The sequence below is a fragment of the Varanus komodoensis genome, unplaced genomic scaffold (assembly GCF_004798865.1).
Source record: "Varanus komodoensis strain SLA01 unplaced genomic scaffold, ASM479886v1 scaffold2, whole genome shotgun sequence".
Lineage (NCBI taxonomy): Eukaryota > Metazoa > Chordata > Lepidosauria > Squamata > Varanidae > Varanus > Varanus komodoensis.
The window spans coordinates 28586758-28608310 of record NW_025335568.1 but is presented as its reverse complement, the minus strand read 5'-3'; the positions used below and the strand labels follow the sequence as shown (position 1 = coordinate 28608310).

General features: G+C 40.1%; 1 protein-coding gene across 1 annotated transcript; it reads left to right on the top strand.

Moving 5' to 3' along the window:
* Positions 1-509: 509 nt before the first annotated feature.
* On the top strand, positions 510-21133 carry NUDT6 (nudix hydrolase 6). Its single transcript, XM_044428430.1, has 5 exons — positions 510-1765; positions 2081-2284; positions 9526-9581; positions 16822-16876; positions 18869-21133. The coding sequence occupies exons 1-5, from the start codon at positions 1726-1728 to the stop codon at positions 19261-19263; spliced, it is 750 nt and encodes a 249-aa protein (XP_044284365.1). The 5' UTR covers positions 510-1725; the 3' UTR covers positions 19264-21133.
* The last annotated feature ends 420 nt before the right edge of the window (positions 21134-21553 follow it).

The following is a 21553-nucleotide window of genomic DNA, read 5'->3' as shown; positions in this document are numbered from 1 at the left end:
ACTGTAGAGTAGTAAAACACCTGTTTTATCGCTGCACAAATATGGCTCTATCACTGCACGAGAAACTTCCGCCATAGAGATACTAAAGTGGCGAGGCCTGCTGCGGTCCGGGACGGCTGGACTGTCCAATCTCTGCCGGAAGTTCAGGCTGCGGAGACTGCACCGCACAAGTCCCCGGCGCTGCTGCCATGGCTGCGGCTGGATGGGCCGCGCGGGGCCGACGGCTGTGCCCGTGGCGCTGGCGGGCCCTGCAGGCGCAGGCCCGGGGTCGCGCGGGCGGCCCTGGCCACGGCCGTCTCCTCCACGCGGACGCCGCCGCCCCTCTGCGCGAGGCAGGGCTGCAGCCGCGGCGGGATAAGTTCGGCGGGCTCAGCTTGCACTTGGCTCAGCTGCGCTCCCCCGAGAGCCTGGACGCGGCCACCTTGGGGCGCTGGCTACAGGGCAAGTGCATGTCGCTGGAGGCCTCTCTGGGGAGATGGAGGAAAGCAGCCTCGCCAGTGAGGGGCCCTGCCGCCTGTCGAGCCGGGGCAGAGCTCCTCGCATGGGTTTTCAGTGTCGGCTGCTCGCGGTTAGCCTTCGGGACTGTCTGGCGGAATGACGGGGCAGCGCCTCTGAGCACGTGCAGAATGCATCTCCCGAAACTCGTCTGCTGAGCAACCGCGGCCGAACATACGCATTTTGAGCGGGGGACTTTGGGATCAAAAGAGGGTGGCTTCCAGGGGTGCCTCCTTTAAGAAGTAGCTGTCAGGGTCAAGTACTGCCTTGCTGCTATAAGAGGGGCAAGGTTTGCATCCAGCCCATGGGGAGGGCCTTCCCACTGAATATAAGGCCAGCATTTAGCCTTCAGGAGTATGCAGTTACCCTTTGAGCATCTGCAATGTGCAGAGTTAATCAGTTAAACACAGTTAATTAGAATCATAGAATAGTAGTGTTGGAAGGGGCTAGAAGGTCATCAGGTCCAACCCCATGCTCAGTGCAGGACACCAGTTAAAACATCCCTCTCAGATGTTTGATTAACCACATGTCTAGTAAACACAAAATAGAAGCAACTGTTCACCTTGATACTGGTTAGTTTAAAAAATGGTGCACTAGTGTAACTTTCAGTGTTTTGCAGAACAATATGGGTATACTTGTAATACAGATATTATTATTACCCCTGCTATTGTTGTCATTATGGAAGACTAGTGGAAATCAGCCCAAAATCCGTATTAGACCTACCTTTATTAGAGGAACCAAAAACTCATCCTGGAAGAATAGACAAATTTGCAAGAGCGCTTTCAAAGGACAAGATGTTATTTTAAAACGGGGGGCAGGAGGGGTGAAACCAAATTGAGTCTCAAGAATGGGAGAGGAATGATTTGCAGACACTGAATTCAGATTCACCAGGTCAAGGACATACTGCTTCCCAAAGAGTGCTGGGACAAAGAAAGGGAGAAACATAAGCTCTGCCTGTTCTCAGAAGTGTGTTCCCCTTTTCCTCTTATCCATCACTACTATTGTTAGACTTACCCCATGAAGATTTCCACAGGAACAATAGGGCCCCCATTCACGGCTGCTGACAGAGTGTTCCACAGCCACAGTGTGACCCCCATTGCAGCTCTGCAGAGATTTAGCATTGCTTTGCCCTTCCACTTCCGAAAGCAATATATCAATTTTTACCCTCTGTATTGCTTTTGCACCTGAATTTTACCTGATAAAACTATTCCAAGTTGGAGGTTCCAAAGTATGGAAAAGGATCAAACCATTTGGTACATACATCAGTACAGTAAGTTTACAAAACATTTTAAAGTAGAATACAGGAGTGTAAGAAAGCAGTTTTTTGTGTGTGCACAATCATTCCCATTTACAGCAGCATTATGCATTTACATGGTTTTGTATGCAAACTGCTAGATAGGTTTGCTTCAATTTTTTATTACATCAACAAATAGACATTAATAGTATGAACTGTTAATAAATGAATAAATTTATCTAATCTGCACTGACTGAACCAAAACTGTAGAAGGGGAAGATAGATTATCAGTCACAGATCTGAAATTTCAACATAGACATTGGCATACTTTGCTGTGTTTCCCCCTTCTAGATGCTATCAAGCAGTGGAAATCAGAAGGGCACATTGCAGTCTGGCTGCATGTTCCTGTTCTACAAAGCAGATTTATAGCTGCTGCTGCAGAGCAAGGCTTTGCTTTCCACCATGCTGAATCGGACACTGCTACACTGACTCTGTGGCTAGCAGGAGGACGCAGCAGGCTACCTAGTTATGCCACTCATCAGTTAGGAGTTGCAGGTGAGTGCTACAAAAACAATAGACCAGCCTCTGTTTAAAAATAAAATCCTGGTGCAACATTAGCAGTGTCTGCTCCAGGTTTGTAAGGTCTTGGCAGTGCCCCCTTTTTCAGTGAGTTCCTACCACAGTAGTCACCAGCTATTGCTATTACTTCTCATCAAATGGATTTGCCCAAGTGATGCTGACTCTGAGATTAGAATCCTAGGTTAAATTACTGTAGCACTGTAGAGACATTACATGCTCAATCTCCAAATTCATTATGTCTAAAATCAAAAGCATGCTTTGTGCTAATGCAGTCTCTTTTCCTGCCATCTACCATCTTTATTGGCAAATTTATTTTACTGCTTGTGCAGATCACATGAACCAGGTGTAATGCTATGTCTGCACTGGTTGCCTTTGGACCAGAATTTAAAGCCCAACTCAAATTATAGCTGCAAATGCTAGAATCTTCTGAAGTGTAAAAGTGCTACTTTAGATTATGGCTAGCTAAGTCACTAGAGGGCAGCAAAAATGAGTGTCCACGGGGTGGAGGTGGTTGGGACATGTTTGAGCATGTTCCACAAAAGTATGAGGAAATTCATTCAAACATGAACCAGCCAAAAGGCAGCGTTGTTGATGGTTACCATGGGCATGGTCCAGCTAAAGTGAAGCATTTTTAAGTTCCACTGAACTGAGTGAGAGAGATGTAAATAGGAGATTAAATACTGTGAACCCTGAAGGGAAGTACAGGCAAATTCTATACTGGGCAGAGCTGTGCTCTTGTGTATTAGAAACTTCAGACAATTTTCAGTTGACACAATTACTATTAAAAATAGCGAGGGAGAACATGTGGCCTCGAAATAATTGTTTGACTGCAAATTCCCTTCAGCCCTAACTAACACAGGGGAGGGAAATTGCAAGTTGCAGTCCAACCACAGCTGGAGGGCAGAAGGTTCCCCAAACCTGATTTAAGACACACCAGCCTGGAATGTTTGGATGCTTGTCCACTGCTTAAATTAAGAGAGAAAAGATACAGGCCCTTTATTGGACCACCCAAGTTTTGCAACATGATGCCTCCCCTTTATATTAGTCTTCCAAAGATAATATCTAAAATACAATCTGGCCTCTTTGGGAGGAAAAAGGAAAACCCTGACTATGTAGGGAGAAAGACTACATATAAAGTGCAATATGTGAAGCAGTTTTGTATACTTATTTGTAGGTTTATACTATTTTGCATCAGTCAAACAGTCATGGTTTTAATCACAATGTTCTTTTTTAAACTTTTATTGTCCTATAAAAGCAAATTGCTATAACAATAAACTTGAATCTTTGTGTATAAAAATAAATACATGGGTTGTTAGTGAAATCATGCATTGAATATGCAGTAAATAGGGTTTTAATGTAGCTGATTTAGGACTGTGCTTAGATTTCAAAACCTCTAAAAACAGAATTCCAAATCATGTAGCACATATAGTAGTTCAATGATCTTGCAGGTGTTGGACAGTAAGAGATTGAGACAGGCATGCATACTCTTGACGGTTTGACGGTGCCTTCAATGTTACATTTTCACTTGCTGGTTTACCTAAAAAGTCCTGAAATAAAATTTAAATGTGAAAGTATCAATTACTTTCCTCTCAGCCATGAAACTCTGGAGTCATATTCGGTAAGGCAAGGTTGGGGGAAAAGCAAACTTTATTGATAGTATATCCATAAATTAGATTTTTATTGCTGCCCAAAAATGGGAATAGCCTGCAGGAGTGATGTACTGATTAAAATGTAGCAATTTTCATTTAGAATATTGCTTTGGAGACCTTTGCTACCACAAATGTATATGGTTTGTGAAGTTTGTAAAGCTCATATAAAATTATTTTAAAGCCTCTCTTTGGCTCAAGGTTCAGTTTGACTTTGTCCCCCTCCTTCCATTTTTTTCTTATTATCTTGAATTAAAATGTGACAGTAGACCTGTGACTGTATGCAATCTTGGCCCTATATCTCAAGGAACTTTTAGGATTTACTTCTGAGAAATGAGCCCTGGCTGCAGGTAAAATATTAAATATGGTACCATGCATCACCATAGTAGCTATTGAGTGGAATCTAAAATTAGGGTTGTCCAGATATCACTCCAGTGCACCACTGAGATACTGAGCTATTGGAATCTCCATCACAAACTGATATTTGATCTCCTTTCAAGTCCAATTTATGAGGGTATTAGATCCATAAAGTTTAGGGATATTTTTCAGGGAGATTTATCCTTTATTGTGAGCATCCAGGAATATATTTCATATCATGGGTCCCCAACCTTTTTGGACTTATGGACACATTTCAGAATTCAATAAACTGCTTTGGGTACCACCACCATCATAAGGCTATTCACATGATAGGTACTATGGAGGCCTAACTAAAAGGGTTAAGAGGTCAGGGTGAGGAGAAAAATAGCAAACCTAGATGCTGAGAGGAAAGGGGAAATAAAAAGTAGTTGAAGGAAGGTAATGAGGCTAAAAGTGGGTAGAAGCAGCAAGAGAAAGAAGCATGGGAGAAATACCTAGTCTGGGAGTCGAGAGAGAGAGCAAGACAAAGGAGTGAGTGTGGAAGAAAGACCAAGGCTAGGGATGGGCAAGGGAACAAATGAAGAATGACAGAGAGAGGGTTGAGACAGCAGCAAGGACAGATGTTGGAGGAAGAGAAATATCAGAGCTAGAGGCTAGGAGTGGAGAGAAAGAAGGAACACATGAGAGTTCTGTATGGATGGAGGAAGATTGTTTAGGACCTAGAAGAATTTTTTTCTTTCTGTTACTGGTAAATGGCAGATTCAGCAATACGAAGCAGAACCTGGAGCCCTAAGTTTTTATATATATATATATATATATATATATATATATATATATATATAAATAATATATATATTTCATGCCACCTTCATATATATATATATATATATATATATATGAAGGTGGCATGAAAAGGAGAACTTCACAGGTACTCTTGGTGAATCCTGTCAGCACTACCTTAGGGACAACTGTTCTCCCTTTCCCCTTCATTTGTTTGGTCTAGACTATAAAACTTGTTGGAAAAAAAGGAAGGAAACTATGGTATCCTCTGTTTTTATTTGCCTTCCACAAACCCTCCAGCCCAATACTGCACACATTTGCTCAGAAGTAATGCCTTACAAAATTGAATTGGCTTACCAATCCAAACTTTACTCAGTTGGGTTGACTTACCAATACATCTGGAAATCATTGTAGGTTTGCTTGGGCATTTTTGTTCTAGAGATATGTGGATTCCTGCACCCTAAATATGCACACAGAACCTCAGACCGGGAAGCTTAGTACAACCCTCTGGGGGTCCCATGAGGGTCATGCCCCATTCCATTGGCCCCACCCTCTTTTTCTCAGCTGCAATTGTTTGGTGGCTCCGTGGCTTTTGATTGTGTTTTCCATTCGATATAAAAGGCTTCGTTACTGAGTGTAATAGCTTAAGCCAAACTATGGCAGTCCTTTTGGTTTTATCTCCCCATCCTTTTTGTCTTTGACTCCAGGAAAGCATTCTGCAAAACTTCTCTGAAAATTTCTCCAGAGTCCATCCTCTGACTCAAAGAAGTCTTGCACTGCTAGCTTAAGCAATGTGCAAGAGCCTCTGCTCATTCTATTGCTTCTATGGCCATTCTCTTCTAACCAGGCATTCTTAGCAGCCTCCATGCTAGGAAAGCACACTCAAAGGCAATCATAGAGGAAGCCTTCTCACATTCCAAACCACAGTATAGCATGAATTGTTTTCCTTCTGTTGAAGCAGTGCAGATTCTTGGAATTTCAAAGTTTGTCACAGCTGAAGACATACTCACTGCTTACTTTCTTGCATCAGGAAAATAGCCATTGTAATGAGGTCATTGTAGGTAGTGAGAAGAAGGATTACAAAAAATATTTTTTCTGATGTTTTACTGGCCCTGCTTTTATGCTTCCAAAAGCAAACAATAGAACTCATTCAAGGGTTGAGTGTGGGTGGTTGCTGTTGTTGTAACATCAGTAATCATGTTCTCTTGAACCCTCCTGTGCTAACAAACCATGACTTGTTAGACACAAATAATCTGTGAAGAGAAACCATGGTTTGTGGCTGGGTTGTGAACTGTGAGATGTTTACCATGTTTTATTATTTTAGCTGGATTCAGACAACACAATAATCCATATTTCAACAACAACCCATGGTTCAACAGCACTCCCCATTCAACCTGTACTCACCCCTTGTGTACTCACCCCTTCAGGTTGCCTGAAACTAGACAATGGGTTCACACAACAGAGTAAGCCATGGTGACCTATAGGTCAGGGGTAGCTTGTGTTGTCTGAACCCAGCCAGAATGGTTAACAAAGTGGTTAACATGACAAGCCTCCCCTTGCATAATCTGTTGTGTGAACCCAGTCATTGGCAACATGAATGAGGGATTTTGAAGAAACCTTGTTTAAGTGGCAATGTAAATTAATATTATTACATTGCATTTATTTATAAATTCTTCTTCTGCACACAGTCCCTGCTGAAAAACAACCCCAGAATCAAAGGGCCTTTTTCTGTAGCATTTAACCCTTTTTTGCCTATGAATATTGTCAATGTCATAGTAATCTGAACTAAAACTGAGTACAAATTATTGTACTGTGTACAGTTCTGATACCCTAAAAAGGATGTTGTAGTGATGGGAAAGGTTGTCCAAAATTATTAAGGGCTGGAGCAACTCCTTTATGAGGAAAGCTTGCAACAGTTGGTATTGTTTAGCTTAGAAAAAAGGCAAGTAAGAGTAGGCATGACAGGAGACTACAGGATTATGCATGCTATGAAAAAAATAAATAGGGAGACATTTTTCTCTGTCTGCCGTAATACTAGAACGCAGGGTCATCCCATGAAGCTAATTTGTAAGAGATGCAGGACAGATGGAAGGAAGTTCAGCTTCACAGAGAACACAGTTAAACTATGGAATTCAATTCTGCAAGATGCAGCAATAGCCACCAATTCGGACAGCTTCAAAAAGGGCCTGGTGAGATTTTTGGAGGAGTGAGCTGTGCTGATGGCGATACGCTGTCCCCAGCAGCAGAGGCAATCTGTGTGTACACTGGTTGCTGGCAGGGGCTGCTGCACTCCCTTTCTGCTCACGGGTTTCCCTAGACAGTGGGTTGGCACTGTGGGGACAGAATGCTGGATGAGATGGACCCTGGTCTGACCCAGCATGGCTGTGCTGATGCCCTTATGACGCTTTTTTGTAAAGCTTAAAATATCTGAGTACTTAGCATAATGACAGTGAACTTCTGCTTCCTGTCCTAAGCAGAATTCCACACTAATTAACGCATGAACTGGAAGGCTGAAGTCATGCACATTGTATGACATAGACTGGGAGGCATATGAGTAATTTCCTAAAGAATGCCCTTTCAGGATGTTATTTCACAGTTGCTGTTTCATTTATAAAACATTCCTCCCACACACTGAAGTGTTACTACATTATTAAGAGGGGGAGGTGTTTTCAGTCTCCAGAATCTTTCTTTAAGCTGCCCTACAGGTGAAAATACATGTGCCTGATAGCCCAACCTTCACAGTTCTAGCCTTCACAGCTGTAACCTCTGTTACTGAATGTGTTTCTTTCCTGTCATATACAAATGTGCACATTTTCTCAGGATATACACTTGTATAAGTTAAACTGGCAGTGTCACTGGGCAGAACCCAGTCACACACGCGCATGTGCACACAATTTCTTCAAACCACCGGGAATTTATAAAGCACAAGCAAGAATTTAAAATGTTCACTCATGATTGTGGGAATTAACTTAGTAGAATACTATTTATAAACAGGGACAAGGAAGGCATACAAGACAGTTAGAATTTCCAGAGAGAGATTACAGAGAAAACTGGATTCTAGAAAAATTAGCTTAAGTCTCTCAGAGGATTCAAGGATTTGAAAGCTTAAACTAGGTTACAGAAATGCATTAGCATTTCTTGATCCTCTGATCAAGGTTTGTGAGAGGTTAAAGAGGTGGAGATTAAGTCAATTGGATTCTGTGACACAGAGAAGCAAGCAAGCAAATTTGGATAAGCTTGAGAGACTGGGAAAACAGAGAAGGGTTTAAGCCAGTTTGCTCTACCTAACAAACCTAACAAGGGGCAGTGCGATAAAGCTAGACCTGGTGCATGTGCACAAGAATGAAAGGGCACGAGAGCAGCCCATTGCCTAGAATTCCAAATGTATGGACTCCCATTTTGCTCTGCCCTTGTATGCTCCTTGTAGCACTACTCATCACTTTGTATCCATCTAGATTCTTCAAAGAACCTGGATTAATTGAGAGGGGATAAAGAGGCAAAAAGGAGCCCTGATTTCACTGCTTGCAGGGCAGGCTGCACTAAGCGGTAGAGGTTCTGACCAAATCCATTGGTAGCATAGTTACAGTGATAGACGAGCACATACGGAGAGATGGTGCAGGTGACCAGTTCCTGCAGCTAACCTTTGGGTTTTGTTGAAACTCTGAACGAAAAAGATTTCTGCTTAGAAAGAGGACTTTTGCCAACCTTTTCCTATGGCTTAGTCTGAACAAAATAATAAGCAATAGAAATACAAAAGAACTGCAATGTCCCAAAATTATGAAATCTTTGTAAATAAGACAACATCCTTTCCTTAGACCTGGAAATTGCTTGGAATCACTTCAGCAATGGTTTGTTGCATGTTTAATTAATTTGACATCTTGCCTACCTTGAGGATTTCTACATGTATGCAGTTTCATTGGTTTGATAATGTTAAATCTGTGCCTTGCATACACAATCAAAATTTGCTGAATCATCTCCTTTGTTAACGCCAAAATGTTTGGCCGTCACTCAAGTGCGATCGCCTTTGAAGGCACTATAGCCATAGCTACTAGTATCTTGAAGACTGCAGGGCCTTCTATGTCACAAGTGGCCTGCTCACATTGCATAGTCTCCTGAAGACTGAAGCCTGCCTAGGCGGGATGGATATGAATGTGATGGATGGAGAATGACATGGATACGTAACAGAAAATTCATGGGGGGGGTGCACATTTATAGTTTTTCAAGGTTGTGGTTCATAGTTCTTGAACTTAAGAAATAAAGTTCTGATCCAGTTCCTTTTATTTGAGACTGAATGTATAATTGGCATTACCAATGGTATTTCTTCTTTTTAAAAGTCATCCTTGTTTTTCTGCTTCCCCCTCAATGACATTAGCCTTGGATCATAAGTTCTTCATTACAAGAAACAATTCAGAAAATATTATTTTCCCCCAACAGGTGCTGTATTAGATATCCAAACAGGGAAAGTATTGGTTGTACAAGACAGGAATAAAGTAAGTTTACCTTTTTATTTTGAAACAACAATGTGGATTGGATCCCAAAGTACCCATCTGTGAGCACAAGAGCCTGCCTTTATTAAAGATTCTTAGATGGCAAAGAATATTGAAATGGAGAACTGTTAGCACAAGGCATCAGATAATCTCATGTACACTATCGCAAAACACCTGCCTGCCTCAAGGGCATGATGTGCAATGTATTTTGCTAGCTATCGCTCAATAGTTTCTGGTGAGTGGGCGGGGGGGGGGGGGTTGTTGGTATATCTGTGCAACCAGCCTTTTGACATGAACATAGTATATTTTATTAGCAAACCAGTTAGTCTTCCCTTTTATAAACTTATCATAATGTGTGTATTTATTTAATGTGTAATATTATTGTTGTAATATAACTACACACATTAAAAGTTTATTTAATGTGTGTAGTTATATTACAACAATAATACTTTTGGGTGTAGGTCATCCATGTAATCATTGTTTTGTCTTTTTGAGTCCATGGTTAGTTGGGATACCAATAATCTGAAGTAATATTTCCTTGCCAGCTCACTACTTTTAGAAAGGAAAATTTGGTTCTGGGTGTCTCTCAATATTATACAAAAGGTCAGTAAGGGTGCAGTCCTATTAACCTTTCAGCAGATGTTTATAAACCTCTGCATTGGAGCCATGCAAGCATCCAGTGCAAAGCTGCTGCTGCTGCCACCTTCATGCCCTGCATTTTGTCTAGCTTTGTTGGGCATGTAGATTTGGGGCTGGGAAGGGAGTCGGAAAGGTTGGGTTACCAAATGAAGTAGTGCAGCTACATGACACCAACCTCTTCCCCTCCCCAGCGCACTCCCTTTTCCCTCTTTCAAGGCCCAGTTGCAAGCAGGGGAGGTGGAGCAGCCAGTAATGGCTGGCTGCAAAAAGGTGGAGCAGGGGCTCCAAAAGAATCCTGTGATCTCCCAGGTGACATTGGGAGACCTCCGGACTGTGCTGTAAGAGATTAAATGCTGCTGTTCCTTCTGGTCCCTGGAGTCTCCATAGCAGCGTTTTGACTGAGCTTAAGTGAGTCTTGTGTAATTTTGTTCTGAGTGTATGTGGAGCCATTACATGCTCCCTCTGGATGGTTGAAATCCAAGCATTTGTGAACAGACAACAAGTAAATTAGAGGTGCGATATTATACATTCTTACTTCGCAGTAAGACTCTTTGAATGCATTTTTAGTATTTTACTGTGTTCAATCAACTCTTGCATGTGCTTTTCAACATTTCAGCAACTAAGCTGCTACAGGCTGCTCTTGAGATGGAAACTTTAAAAAATAAAAAAGTCCTTAAAGTGTTGAGCTGCATAGAGCAGCCGCATTTCTTTCAGAATTTTGGAAAAAGCAGGCCACACTTGAGGTTTTAAAAATAAGCTACTGGGCGTCTGCTGTAATTTGCTTGAAGAGAATTCATTAAAAGTTTTAGCAGAGACAGCCAGGCAGCCAAAACTGGCAGGCACTCAACTTGTACACTCCACAGTATAAGCAGTAACCCATGGTGAATCGTACATGGCTTAAAAGGCTTAAAGCTACAGTGTACAAATCAGTTCCTTGGGCATACATTTGCCGACCTTGGCCTAGCCCTATGAACGTGAATAGGATGAACAGAGTCCCAATGTACTGGGGAAGAGTGGTGGTCAGTGTGTTGCAATGGACCTGGGAAAACCAGGTTCTAGCCCCCGCTGAGCCATGAAGCTCACTGATGGGCTTTGAGCCCGTCACTTAGTCCAAGCCTAATCTACCTCTGTGTGTTATAGGAATAATAAAATGGAGCTGTGTAAGCTCCCTTGGGTCCCTCACAGGGGGGAAAGAGGCAAGGAATAAATGCAACGTGATGATGCTGATGCTGATGTAAAGTAGTTGTTGTATCCTGTGTCCAACTGTCAATAGATAAAAGTCTCCCTAGTGACACTGGATAAATACACCCTGCGCACCACTGGTTACTCCACCACTACCCACCCATCATGAGGTCACTCTGTGTTGATAGTCCCACAGTGCTCATGCCTAGAGGGCACCAAGCAGTGGTTGGCAGTGCTGAGCCGCCTTTTTGCCAATAAAACAGGACTATAAAGGGAAAGGAGGACTGCCATTCCAGTCACAGCAGCTAGCCCTGTGCCACAGTAGAGAGGAGAAGAGAACTCATGGGCTGCACAGCAAATAAGGTTAAAGTCTTGCGGTAGGAATAATGCTCACATACACCACAAAGAGAAATTAATCAAAAACAGAGCAACCCAGTGAAGTGGAGAATCTGAGCCCTACAGATGTTATTGACTCAGACTCCCATAAGCCCCAGCCAGTAAGAGCTGTGGTCCAACAAGCCACGAGCTCTATAAGTGACACAGTCCAACACTGCACAACATGATGTGTGCCTGTATTCCCTGCCTGGGTCTTCTGGATGTTCTGTTCTTAGCTACAAACTGTATCTCCTATTTCAGCTATTTGGACAATAGCAAGGAAGTGTGGGAGCCAATCTTCAAAGGCAGTCGGTTGCCAGACTGCAGTGGAAGCGCTTTTAAAAAGAGTTAGGTAAGCTGCTGCTGTTGCCTTACCCTCCAATATACACATTACAGATGGGGCCCAGAGGCTTTGGCAGTGAAGAGGATAGCGTTAGCAGCAGCAGCAGCAGCAGCAGTATAGCTGCCTTACTCAGTGCTTCCTTTGACAGAAGAGAGTACCATGTGGTTGAATTGTCTTTTGTTTCCATCTGCTCCCTAGGAAGGTGCTCACAGCCCCATCAAACCTGGCAACAGCCCAGGCCAGGATTAGTAGTGCTAAGTGCGGTCACCTGTTTGGGTTTATGCATCAGTGGATTTGAACATACTTAATTCCATGCTGCATCATGACCATTCGGTTTTCTGCGGATTCATTTTTGAACAGAAGTACATTGTGTATAAGCTCCTGAAATATTTATAGCACTGATGCAACAATAAATTATGTGCCTGATCCCATAACTGGAAGAGATTACTACTCTACAGGTTGTTTGGTAGAAGATTTAACTGCTCACATAAATTTCACTCCTTGGCCTCATGACTGAAACAACTGCCAAATTACAAGTGTCAGTTGTGGTCATGGTGGTTTCTGTAATGTGGAACTAGAAGAAGACCACAAGAAAAATGCTTCCACTTACTACAAATCTAAGTTAGGTATGAATCGATAACTTGGCACAGTAGGGCTTATCTCCATACTACTTTCATATGCCTTAAACCCTATGCAAATATGTTTGATGAAAGGGTTATTTAAAGCAGCTTCAAAAGGGTTAATGCTCATATAAAATTCTCTGAAAATGTTGTATTAGGCCTCTTAGGGAACAATGTTAGGCCTGTTAAGGCAGATAAAAGTCTTACAGCATGGTTGTCTAGGGAATGCTGGGAGTTGCAGTACTTTCTTCTTTCTAAAAATCCTTAAGATTCTGCCTGTAATCCTTTATTATGTCTCAAAAATATAGAATTGCTAAATCTCTGTGAATATGTGTACAAATGAGCAATTACTTCTACTGTTTTCCATAATTTAGTATAGGTCTTGTTAGTTGCATCCTCATATTTTGGTTAAATAATTGCTGGGGTGAGCTTGCAGCAGGGTTCGTAGACCTAGGACTCATTTTCAACTCACAACCAGCTACAACATGCCAGATGAACTATTAGTACTGATAGCCAAGATGATTATATGAACTGTGTTGGCTCAGACCCAAGGCCTATTTAATCCCACATTCTGTTCACATGGTGGCCAACCAGCTGTCTACCGGAAACTCAAGCAGAACATGAGTACAATAGCACCTCTCATCCTCACTCGTTCCCCAGCAATTGCTATTTGGAGGCATACAGCCTCGAATACTGGAGGCAGCATATAGACATCCTTAGTAGCCATTGATAGCTTTGTCTTCTTTGTTTAATCTAATTCCCTTTTAAAGCCAATCAAGTTAGCCACCATCTTGCGGTAGTGAATTCCATAGTTCAGCTGTGGACTGTGTGAAGAAGTCCTTCCTTTGATCTGTCCTCATCAATCTCATTAGACGATCCTGGGTTCTAATATGATGAGAGAAGACATGTTATCTCCATATCCACTTTCTCTGCACCATGCATAACCCATGTGTAACCCCATCTTATTTCCCCTTCCTTGCCCTTTTTAAAGCTAAATGATCCCAGATGTTGTATCTGTTCCTTGCAGAGACGTTGTGCCAGCCCCTTAATTTCACATTTTCCCTTTTCTGCTTTTACCCAACATTACAATACCCTTTTTGATGTGCACTAAGCAGATCCGAACACCTGAAGCGTAGACCTTCAGACCTGGATGTCAGATCCAGCCTTCCTGGATCCAATGCCATTCACTTCCCTCCCTCCGCTGACCTGCTGGTAGTTCCCTAGCTCTTGTTTTTCCCCCATTGTGAAAGTTTGAAATGTCTCTCCTGAAGTTTATTGGCAGCATGAGCTTTAAGATATGCTGGGCAAATAGGAGTTTTTTACCCTTCCACATTTGCCTTCCGCCTTGCCCATCTGTGATGAGTCCTGCAGTAACTTCTCAGAAATTGTTTCAGCCCTTGAAACAAAAGAAGTTCGTATTTCTGCTGTATACAGTAATTCAACTGTGGTTGCATGACAGATCTGTGCAACACTATGGCACTGGTAATTTTGTTTAGAGTTCTGCTGCTAATTACATACAATATGGGAGTCTGTCTTGTTTTACAGCAGCCATTAATTGGGCCAACATTTTCCTCAAGCTGTTCATCATTCTTGGTCATTCACTGTCAGTTCAAACTCAAAAGTCCAGAAATGTAAATGCCCGACATGTTATATAGCATATATTTTTAGCAGGGTGGATAAAAATCAATCATTAAAAGAGAATCATCAGATTTTTTAAATCACATTTTCAAATTTAAATTGGATTTTTAAAAAAATTGTTTTTGAGAAAACATCTAGTTTTCTATTTAAGATATGTTATACTCTATCATGAAATAAGAATTAGTTTTTAATTATGTAGCATGAGGCTGTATATTATGCAATGTTTAAATTTTTTGGTAAATGGATTCCATTAATCCATTCCACAAGTTTCTTAATGATTGTTGGGCAATTTTTTCACTAGAAGGTATTACCACAGATGCTTGGTTTTACAGTTCTCAAAATGAATTTATGTCTGCAGAGATCACATGCCTCTTCTTCACAGCAAAAACTCTATAAGCATACGGAGTTGGGGGAAAAGGCCTGAATCCCATTGTTCCTTTGCAAATCTATGTTCACACAATCAACTCTTTACCTCTTAAGTGATAAGTTTCAAAAAATTCAGTGAAAAGAAGATTGTTGAGAGTGGACTAGATCTGCCCAAGAAGTTAAGTGTGAGGAGAGAGGGGCAAACAGTAAAAATGCAAGCAAACCTTTTGAGCAGAATACCTCTCAAGTCTTTAGATCTTTTTGTGCATAGCCTGTTTATCATATTATTCTTTCCCTGGAGAGAAAGCTTATAATGCCAGCAGGGTGTAAAAGAGACCAAGCTTGGAAATATTTTAATGAAGTTCCTATACCTACAGGTAAGGCAGCCATGTGTGCAAATTATGTAGAAAACTATAATTTAAAAATCTAGCCTTACAAACTAGTGATTTCTATCATGATTTAAACTGATTTATTATTATCAAAATTATTTGATTTATTTTTAGTAAAGTAAAACTGTTTCTATTTTTGTCTAATAGGAGCCCTAGGCCCATGTTTACTATTTGTCAGTGTAATGTATGGGCCCTTCATACAAATTGTAAGCTATAAATTGGTATAAACCAGCACAGGAAAATGCATATATCCAGATTTGGAAAACCAATGTTATTTTTCATATCTGATGAGTGATGGATAATATTATTTTAATAGATGAAAAAATGTGTGCTTTAAAAAGCATTTCTAAATGAGGGAAATGAATTAGTTCATGGAACCATATTTTACTTGTTAAGGTTTTGGCTTCCTGCCTCTTTAAAATTTCACTTGAAATTTGCCAACAGCTACTTTTAGATACAGAAACATCCTCCCTCTCTCTCATGTTCATGTGTGAGTGTTTAGATCTTCATGGCATTTTAGATTCCAGAGATGTTGCCAAATGTACTGAAAATTCAAAGTCAGTATGTAATTGTGAAATGGTGTCCTGTACTGTATCTAATTCAGAAACTGCTTATATAATATCTAAAATCAAGTAAAATACTGTCTAGTGACCTGGTTTGCACATAGTGCTAATCCGTAACATTGTTTGTTGAATTCTGTTGTTGATCAAATATTGTGGTTTGTCAACCACAAACAACCCAGAAAAAGAAAGTATGGTTTGCTGTTGGTTTGTAAATTCTTGGTTGTTTAAACCATGGGTTGTCATTACATGCAAACCCTAAATTGTGGAGCTGTTCATGTTGGGGGCATTGTCAGGCAACTGTGCTGCAAAAGGAAACTTGAGATAGTAGAAATGGAGCAGACAAAAGAGAAAGAAAACATCAAGGAAACAGACCAACTTAATTCCTCTGCCAGTCAAACTTTGGGTAGGAATATGCACTTCCCCAGATAAATGGCCTGAGAAGTATAAATAAAAATAATATATTCAGTGTACCCACCTTTCTTTGAAAAATGGTTTGCAATGACCAGGAGCATTCATACTATGTGGAGAAATTCTATCATTTTTTAAATATGAATGACCAAACAAATAACTCATTGGGTAACACAAGATTCTCAATTTTATTTTTCAGCTACCAGACCAAAAAATGACACACAAAAGAAAACTTTATAGCCAGTGCAGTATAGAACAGTACTACAATCATGATCTCTGTTTAGAAAATGTACTGATGTTTCTTGTAAAAAGCAAACACTTAAGTAGAATATACATGATTAAATATTAGATTACACAGGCTTCATTCCAACAGAGTTAGGTCCACTTGAGCCCATAGATATAAGCATCTATTTCTGTATTGGATAGTAGCCATAGAATATAACTACCTGTAGCAGCTTCTTTAATGTCCCTTTACTATTTTAATGAGTTAATGAGCAGCAACATTGCAAGTATAAACTGTCCAACGGTGATTAGACAAATCAGTAGATGTTTTCTTGCAATATATTATTTAGACATCATATTGCCTTTGGTGATCACATTTGCAAAAACAGAAGTTTATAAGTAAGAACTAAACAAACGATGCAAGGATTATATTTCTAGTTCCTTTTAAAAGAGAAAAGGAAGAGATTAACCATCAAGTCATTTTTATTCCCCTTTAAGACAACAAATGCATGGAAATTTCCAGGTGGATTGGCCGAACCCGGTGAAGATATTGGTAAGTATTTGCTCGTTGGATCAGTCACACTAAAGTTGGCTCCCACCACAAGAGTGAAAGCACATATGGGGAGAATGAGGTGCAAATCACTTGCACACTGAAGGAATCAAATGTGTACTGGGATTCCTAAACAATTCTCATCGAATGGATAATGCACACTCCTCAAAGTGGTCATACAGTTTCTTTGAAACTCTTATGGATACGGTGAACTTCTAGTTATCCCTGGGGTAAGAAAGACATCATCTGCACCAATACCCTTCTGGCATACTGATGAGCCTGAAGTGGACTATCTGTGAGACCAGTGTGGCTCTTGATGCAGTCAGCTCCTCAGCTCCCAGAACATACCATTTGGGGTCTTTCTGACAGGCACTAATTTCAGTAGCCTTATGTCTATCTAGTCACTTGCCTCATTTTCCACCTATAAAGTTGTTCCATATAAAACATATTATAGTTCTTGGTATATTCTATATAGCAGGGATATTGAATCATAGGGCCATGGTCAAGTCCAAGGTGCTTGAGTGGCCCAGTGGAGTTCCCCATGCCAGCTTTCCTCAAGCGCCAATCATCTGGTAGCTTAAAAGGTTGAAATGCTTCTGAATCTGAGTTACTGACGATAAGCTAAGACAAGCTGGCATTCTGACACTGCCCCTTCCTTTCCTTTGGCCATACCTACCACCAATGCTGTTTCCAAGGGCATCTCCAAAATGGAATTCAGCCCTTGGGCTGAAAGCGATTCAGCTCCCCTGCCATACAGAATTAAAACGTCTATACTAAAGTGTCAACATCTGATGTGAAACTTTGGTTCACTTGACTATTTTAGGTGGCAAATCTAAGGGCCAAAGACTTAAGTGTATATTTTTAAAAAATACCTATCTCAATGTGCTGACCAGTTTGTATTACCTATTGTTCATTCATGTTCTAAATGCAAATCATGTTTAAGTTATTATTAAGAGAATTAATCCAAATAAACAGGCTTGTTTTCCACATAGAAAGGCTTCTTTTTAAATCTCATTGTTTTCAGAAATCTGCCTCATCATTTTTGTAAATTTTTATAACTTTCAGTTGAAATACACTGGATTTTCATGATTTCCAACTGGCTCAGATTCAAGTATTGCTTGATTTGTATTACTTTGGTAAATGAATCAGAGAAACTACAGTTTTTGATTCTATGGCTCCCTAGATAAAACCAAGAACAAGAGCGTAAAGATTACACTAAAATTCAAAAATATACATATAGTATGCTCTTCTGCCACGTCTTCAACATTTGCATAGATGGGAATAGATTGGTATTCTGGCTAAAGCTGATTTAAGGTGGAAAAAAATAATGTAATGTATGGCACGATTCTAAAGACTGCACTGTCAATGTTCACAAACCTAGTCTTCAATTCCTCATCCTTGCTTTTCACAGAATGAGCCTTTTAGTTCATGTGGTAAAAGAATTTCAGATTGGAAGGACATTGGAGAGGTATCAGGATTGCCTGTATCCTGGCCTCTGAAGTCTCCTCATGATAAGACTTCTCCCAAGCTGTGATTTCCAAAAATATGTATTTTTTTACCACATGAAATGTGAGGTAAAACAGTGTTAGAATTAATGAAAGCATGTAATTCCCAGGCATAAAATTCTATTTGGAGATTTTCTTCAAAAAGGTGGGATATGATTAGATGGAATTTTCTGGCTCTTGAGATTGTACTTTTACTTAGACAAATTCTGCATAAAATAAAACATAGAACGGAAAAAAAGTGATTTGGTAGAAACAATGTAATTTCAAATATCAACTATTTTTAACTGAACTACCAACAGTAGTGATTTTAGACTATCAACACGGAAAGTATCCAACTGTCTGTGGATTGTTTTATCCAATTTTATAGATGAGAAGCTGAATGAACATTTGCCAGAACTGAAAAAAAGATTCAAGAGTAGAGGACGGAATGGCACTAAGAGAATTAGAATGAAAGCTCTCAAAATTTAATTTCTGACTTTCCTCCTTTTAGGGAACACAGCAGTTCGAGAAATTTTTGAAGAGACAGGCATAAAATCAGAATTCAAGTCCCTTCTAAGCATAAGGCAGCAACACAGACATTCCGGAGCCTTTGGGAAGTCTGATATGTATATTATTTGCCGCTTGGAGCCTTCCTCTTTTGACATCAATTTCTGCCAGCAGGAGTGCCTGAAGTGTGAATGGATGGACTTAGTGGAGCTTGCCAAGACAAAAGAAACTACTCCAATCACCAGCAATATAGCTAGGCTACTTCTGTATGGGTACCGAGAAGGGTTTGATAAAATTGATATTACCATGAGAGAATTTCCAGCTGTGTACACAGGCCTTTTCTATAAGCTGTATCACAGAGAACTGCCAGAGAATTATAGAAATATGACACATTTATAATGTATTTAGGTATTTCTTAGTAATTTAAGACTGCCTGAAGTAAATGTGCATGATGTTTCAGATTATTCTTTTTATCTTCTATCTTCTAGTATTCATTTTATCTTCTATCTCAATAATATATATTCATTTCACTTAAAATGCTAAATATTGTAGTAACTGTGCACACTTTAATTTTCCTGTTCACTTGGTTGTCCAAATCCAATTATGTAACCATTTACCTAAATAATCAAGTAAAAATGAAGATAATATTTGACTGGAAATAAACGTAGACTGATATTCCATCCTGCAACGTTCACATATACACCATGCATGGACACACATATTTATATATATGCAAAAAAGCACAATGGTTCCAGGAAATTTTAAAAAATGGAAGACTAAAACATATACAATTGTACATATTAATAATCTGAGATCAATCTGCAAATGCCATTGATCCTGGCACACAATTGGTCACATTTTTTGTCTCACGGGAAGGGGAAGATTTAGCATTGTTGCAGCATATTTTATATACTCTGCCACTGAAATCAACTCTTGGCAGACATTGGAAGGAAAAGGATAGCCTTCTGTCCTCGTCCAGTTTTTGACCCGGGCTTGACCTGACCAGTTCGTTTCAGTGCAACGTACCAACCATGATATTTACGAGACTGATATGTATTGTAGTTATTAGATTCCAAGCGTTCAAAGAAGAAACATTCATCTGTTATGTATTTCTGAAAATGAAAAGAAGAGTCAATTATTCAGTCAGATGCTGTCATGAAATAGAACTTCCCAATATAATCAGATGTATTAAAATGAAGCTGATGATTACAGTAATAATTTAGCAACATTATGCATTTTCTTTCAAATCCAGATAACTACTTATCTTTAAAGCTGCCCTCTTTCAAACAAAAAAACCCCTCATACTGGGGTTTAACAACAGTTTTCCGTAAGCTAATTTTTCATTTTTGGGTCACTGCTTAACACCTATTTTTCTGCATTATTTAATAGGAATGGTAATTATAAGGTTAAAGACACATTAAGTGCTCAACCTAAACAGAGACAGGTGAATGCCTCAAATCCAAAATAGTAAAGCTGTAATCATATACCCACTTAAGAGTCAGTTTCTTTAAATTCAGTGAGACTTCTGAGTAGAGATATATAGATTTGTGTTTAAGGTCAATTTAGTGTGGCAACTAACTAATCCTTTTTAAACATAATTTCCTTTGGATTTAAATCTTACACTGAAAATCATATAATTAAGACTGAAAGGCAAAATTCATGACTATCCTACAGGTGAGATTGTGTTCTTAATGTTATAAACCTTTAGAAAGCTTCATAAAATTTCTGTACCATCTAGTTCCACCTTGAAGCTTTTAATATAATGAGAAGAAAAATAAACACACATTTGCATCTGCTTACCATTGCTAACAATCGGCCATCTCCATTCATAGCAAGGAAACGGTTTGCACATACTCCTTTGATTGACACCACACCTCTCTCTTCCGCCTGAAGCAGCAATTTAACTAGACAGGAAAGAAAATCAGACTTTAATCTTCAAGGAAATTTCATGTTCCACAGGGTGCAAATAGGATGTATTGCTTAGAAAAGATTATCAAGTAAATGTCTTGTAAATGTACATAGAAAGCAAAATCAATCTAAGCCAGTGGTGACAAACCTATGGCATGAGTGCTGCAGTAGGCATGCTGAGCCCTCTCTGTTGGCACGCAAGCCAAGTCGCCACAGCAGCCGAGCATTGGATAACAGCACACATAGGGGCCATGCGCATGCTCGGAAAGGCGTAGCAGCACCAGACAATGACATAACGAGCCGCAACTCAGTAGCCGCAACTCATCCATGCTTTCATATGGCCGGTCAGTGCACTGCCAAGGATTTGCTTGGACTGGCTGTGAGTTGTTTTTTCTAAACTAAAACCTCAGTATTCAGGTTTTATTGCAGTGTTGTTACTTTGTGATAAATAAGTGGGTTTTGGGTTGCAGTTTGGCGCTCGGTCACTAAAAGGTTAGCCATCACTGATCTAAGCGATGATGAGACATTCTTCTTTGTAACAATATTCTGGATCCATACCTCAAAATCAGCAGCAATACTCAGGATTAATCCTTTGTAAGTCACCTAAGCTGATAGCACTATGAACGGTATGGATTGTTCCTTCATTTGAACTATAAAAATGCAAACCCAAAAAACAAACCATCTGATGGATCTAATTCAGGAGCTGACAGAAATAGTCGATGCATACATTTCCCCTCTTAAATAGCCCAAAACAGCACCAGGATAAATTTTCTATAGGAAA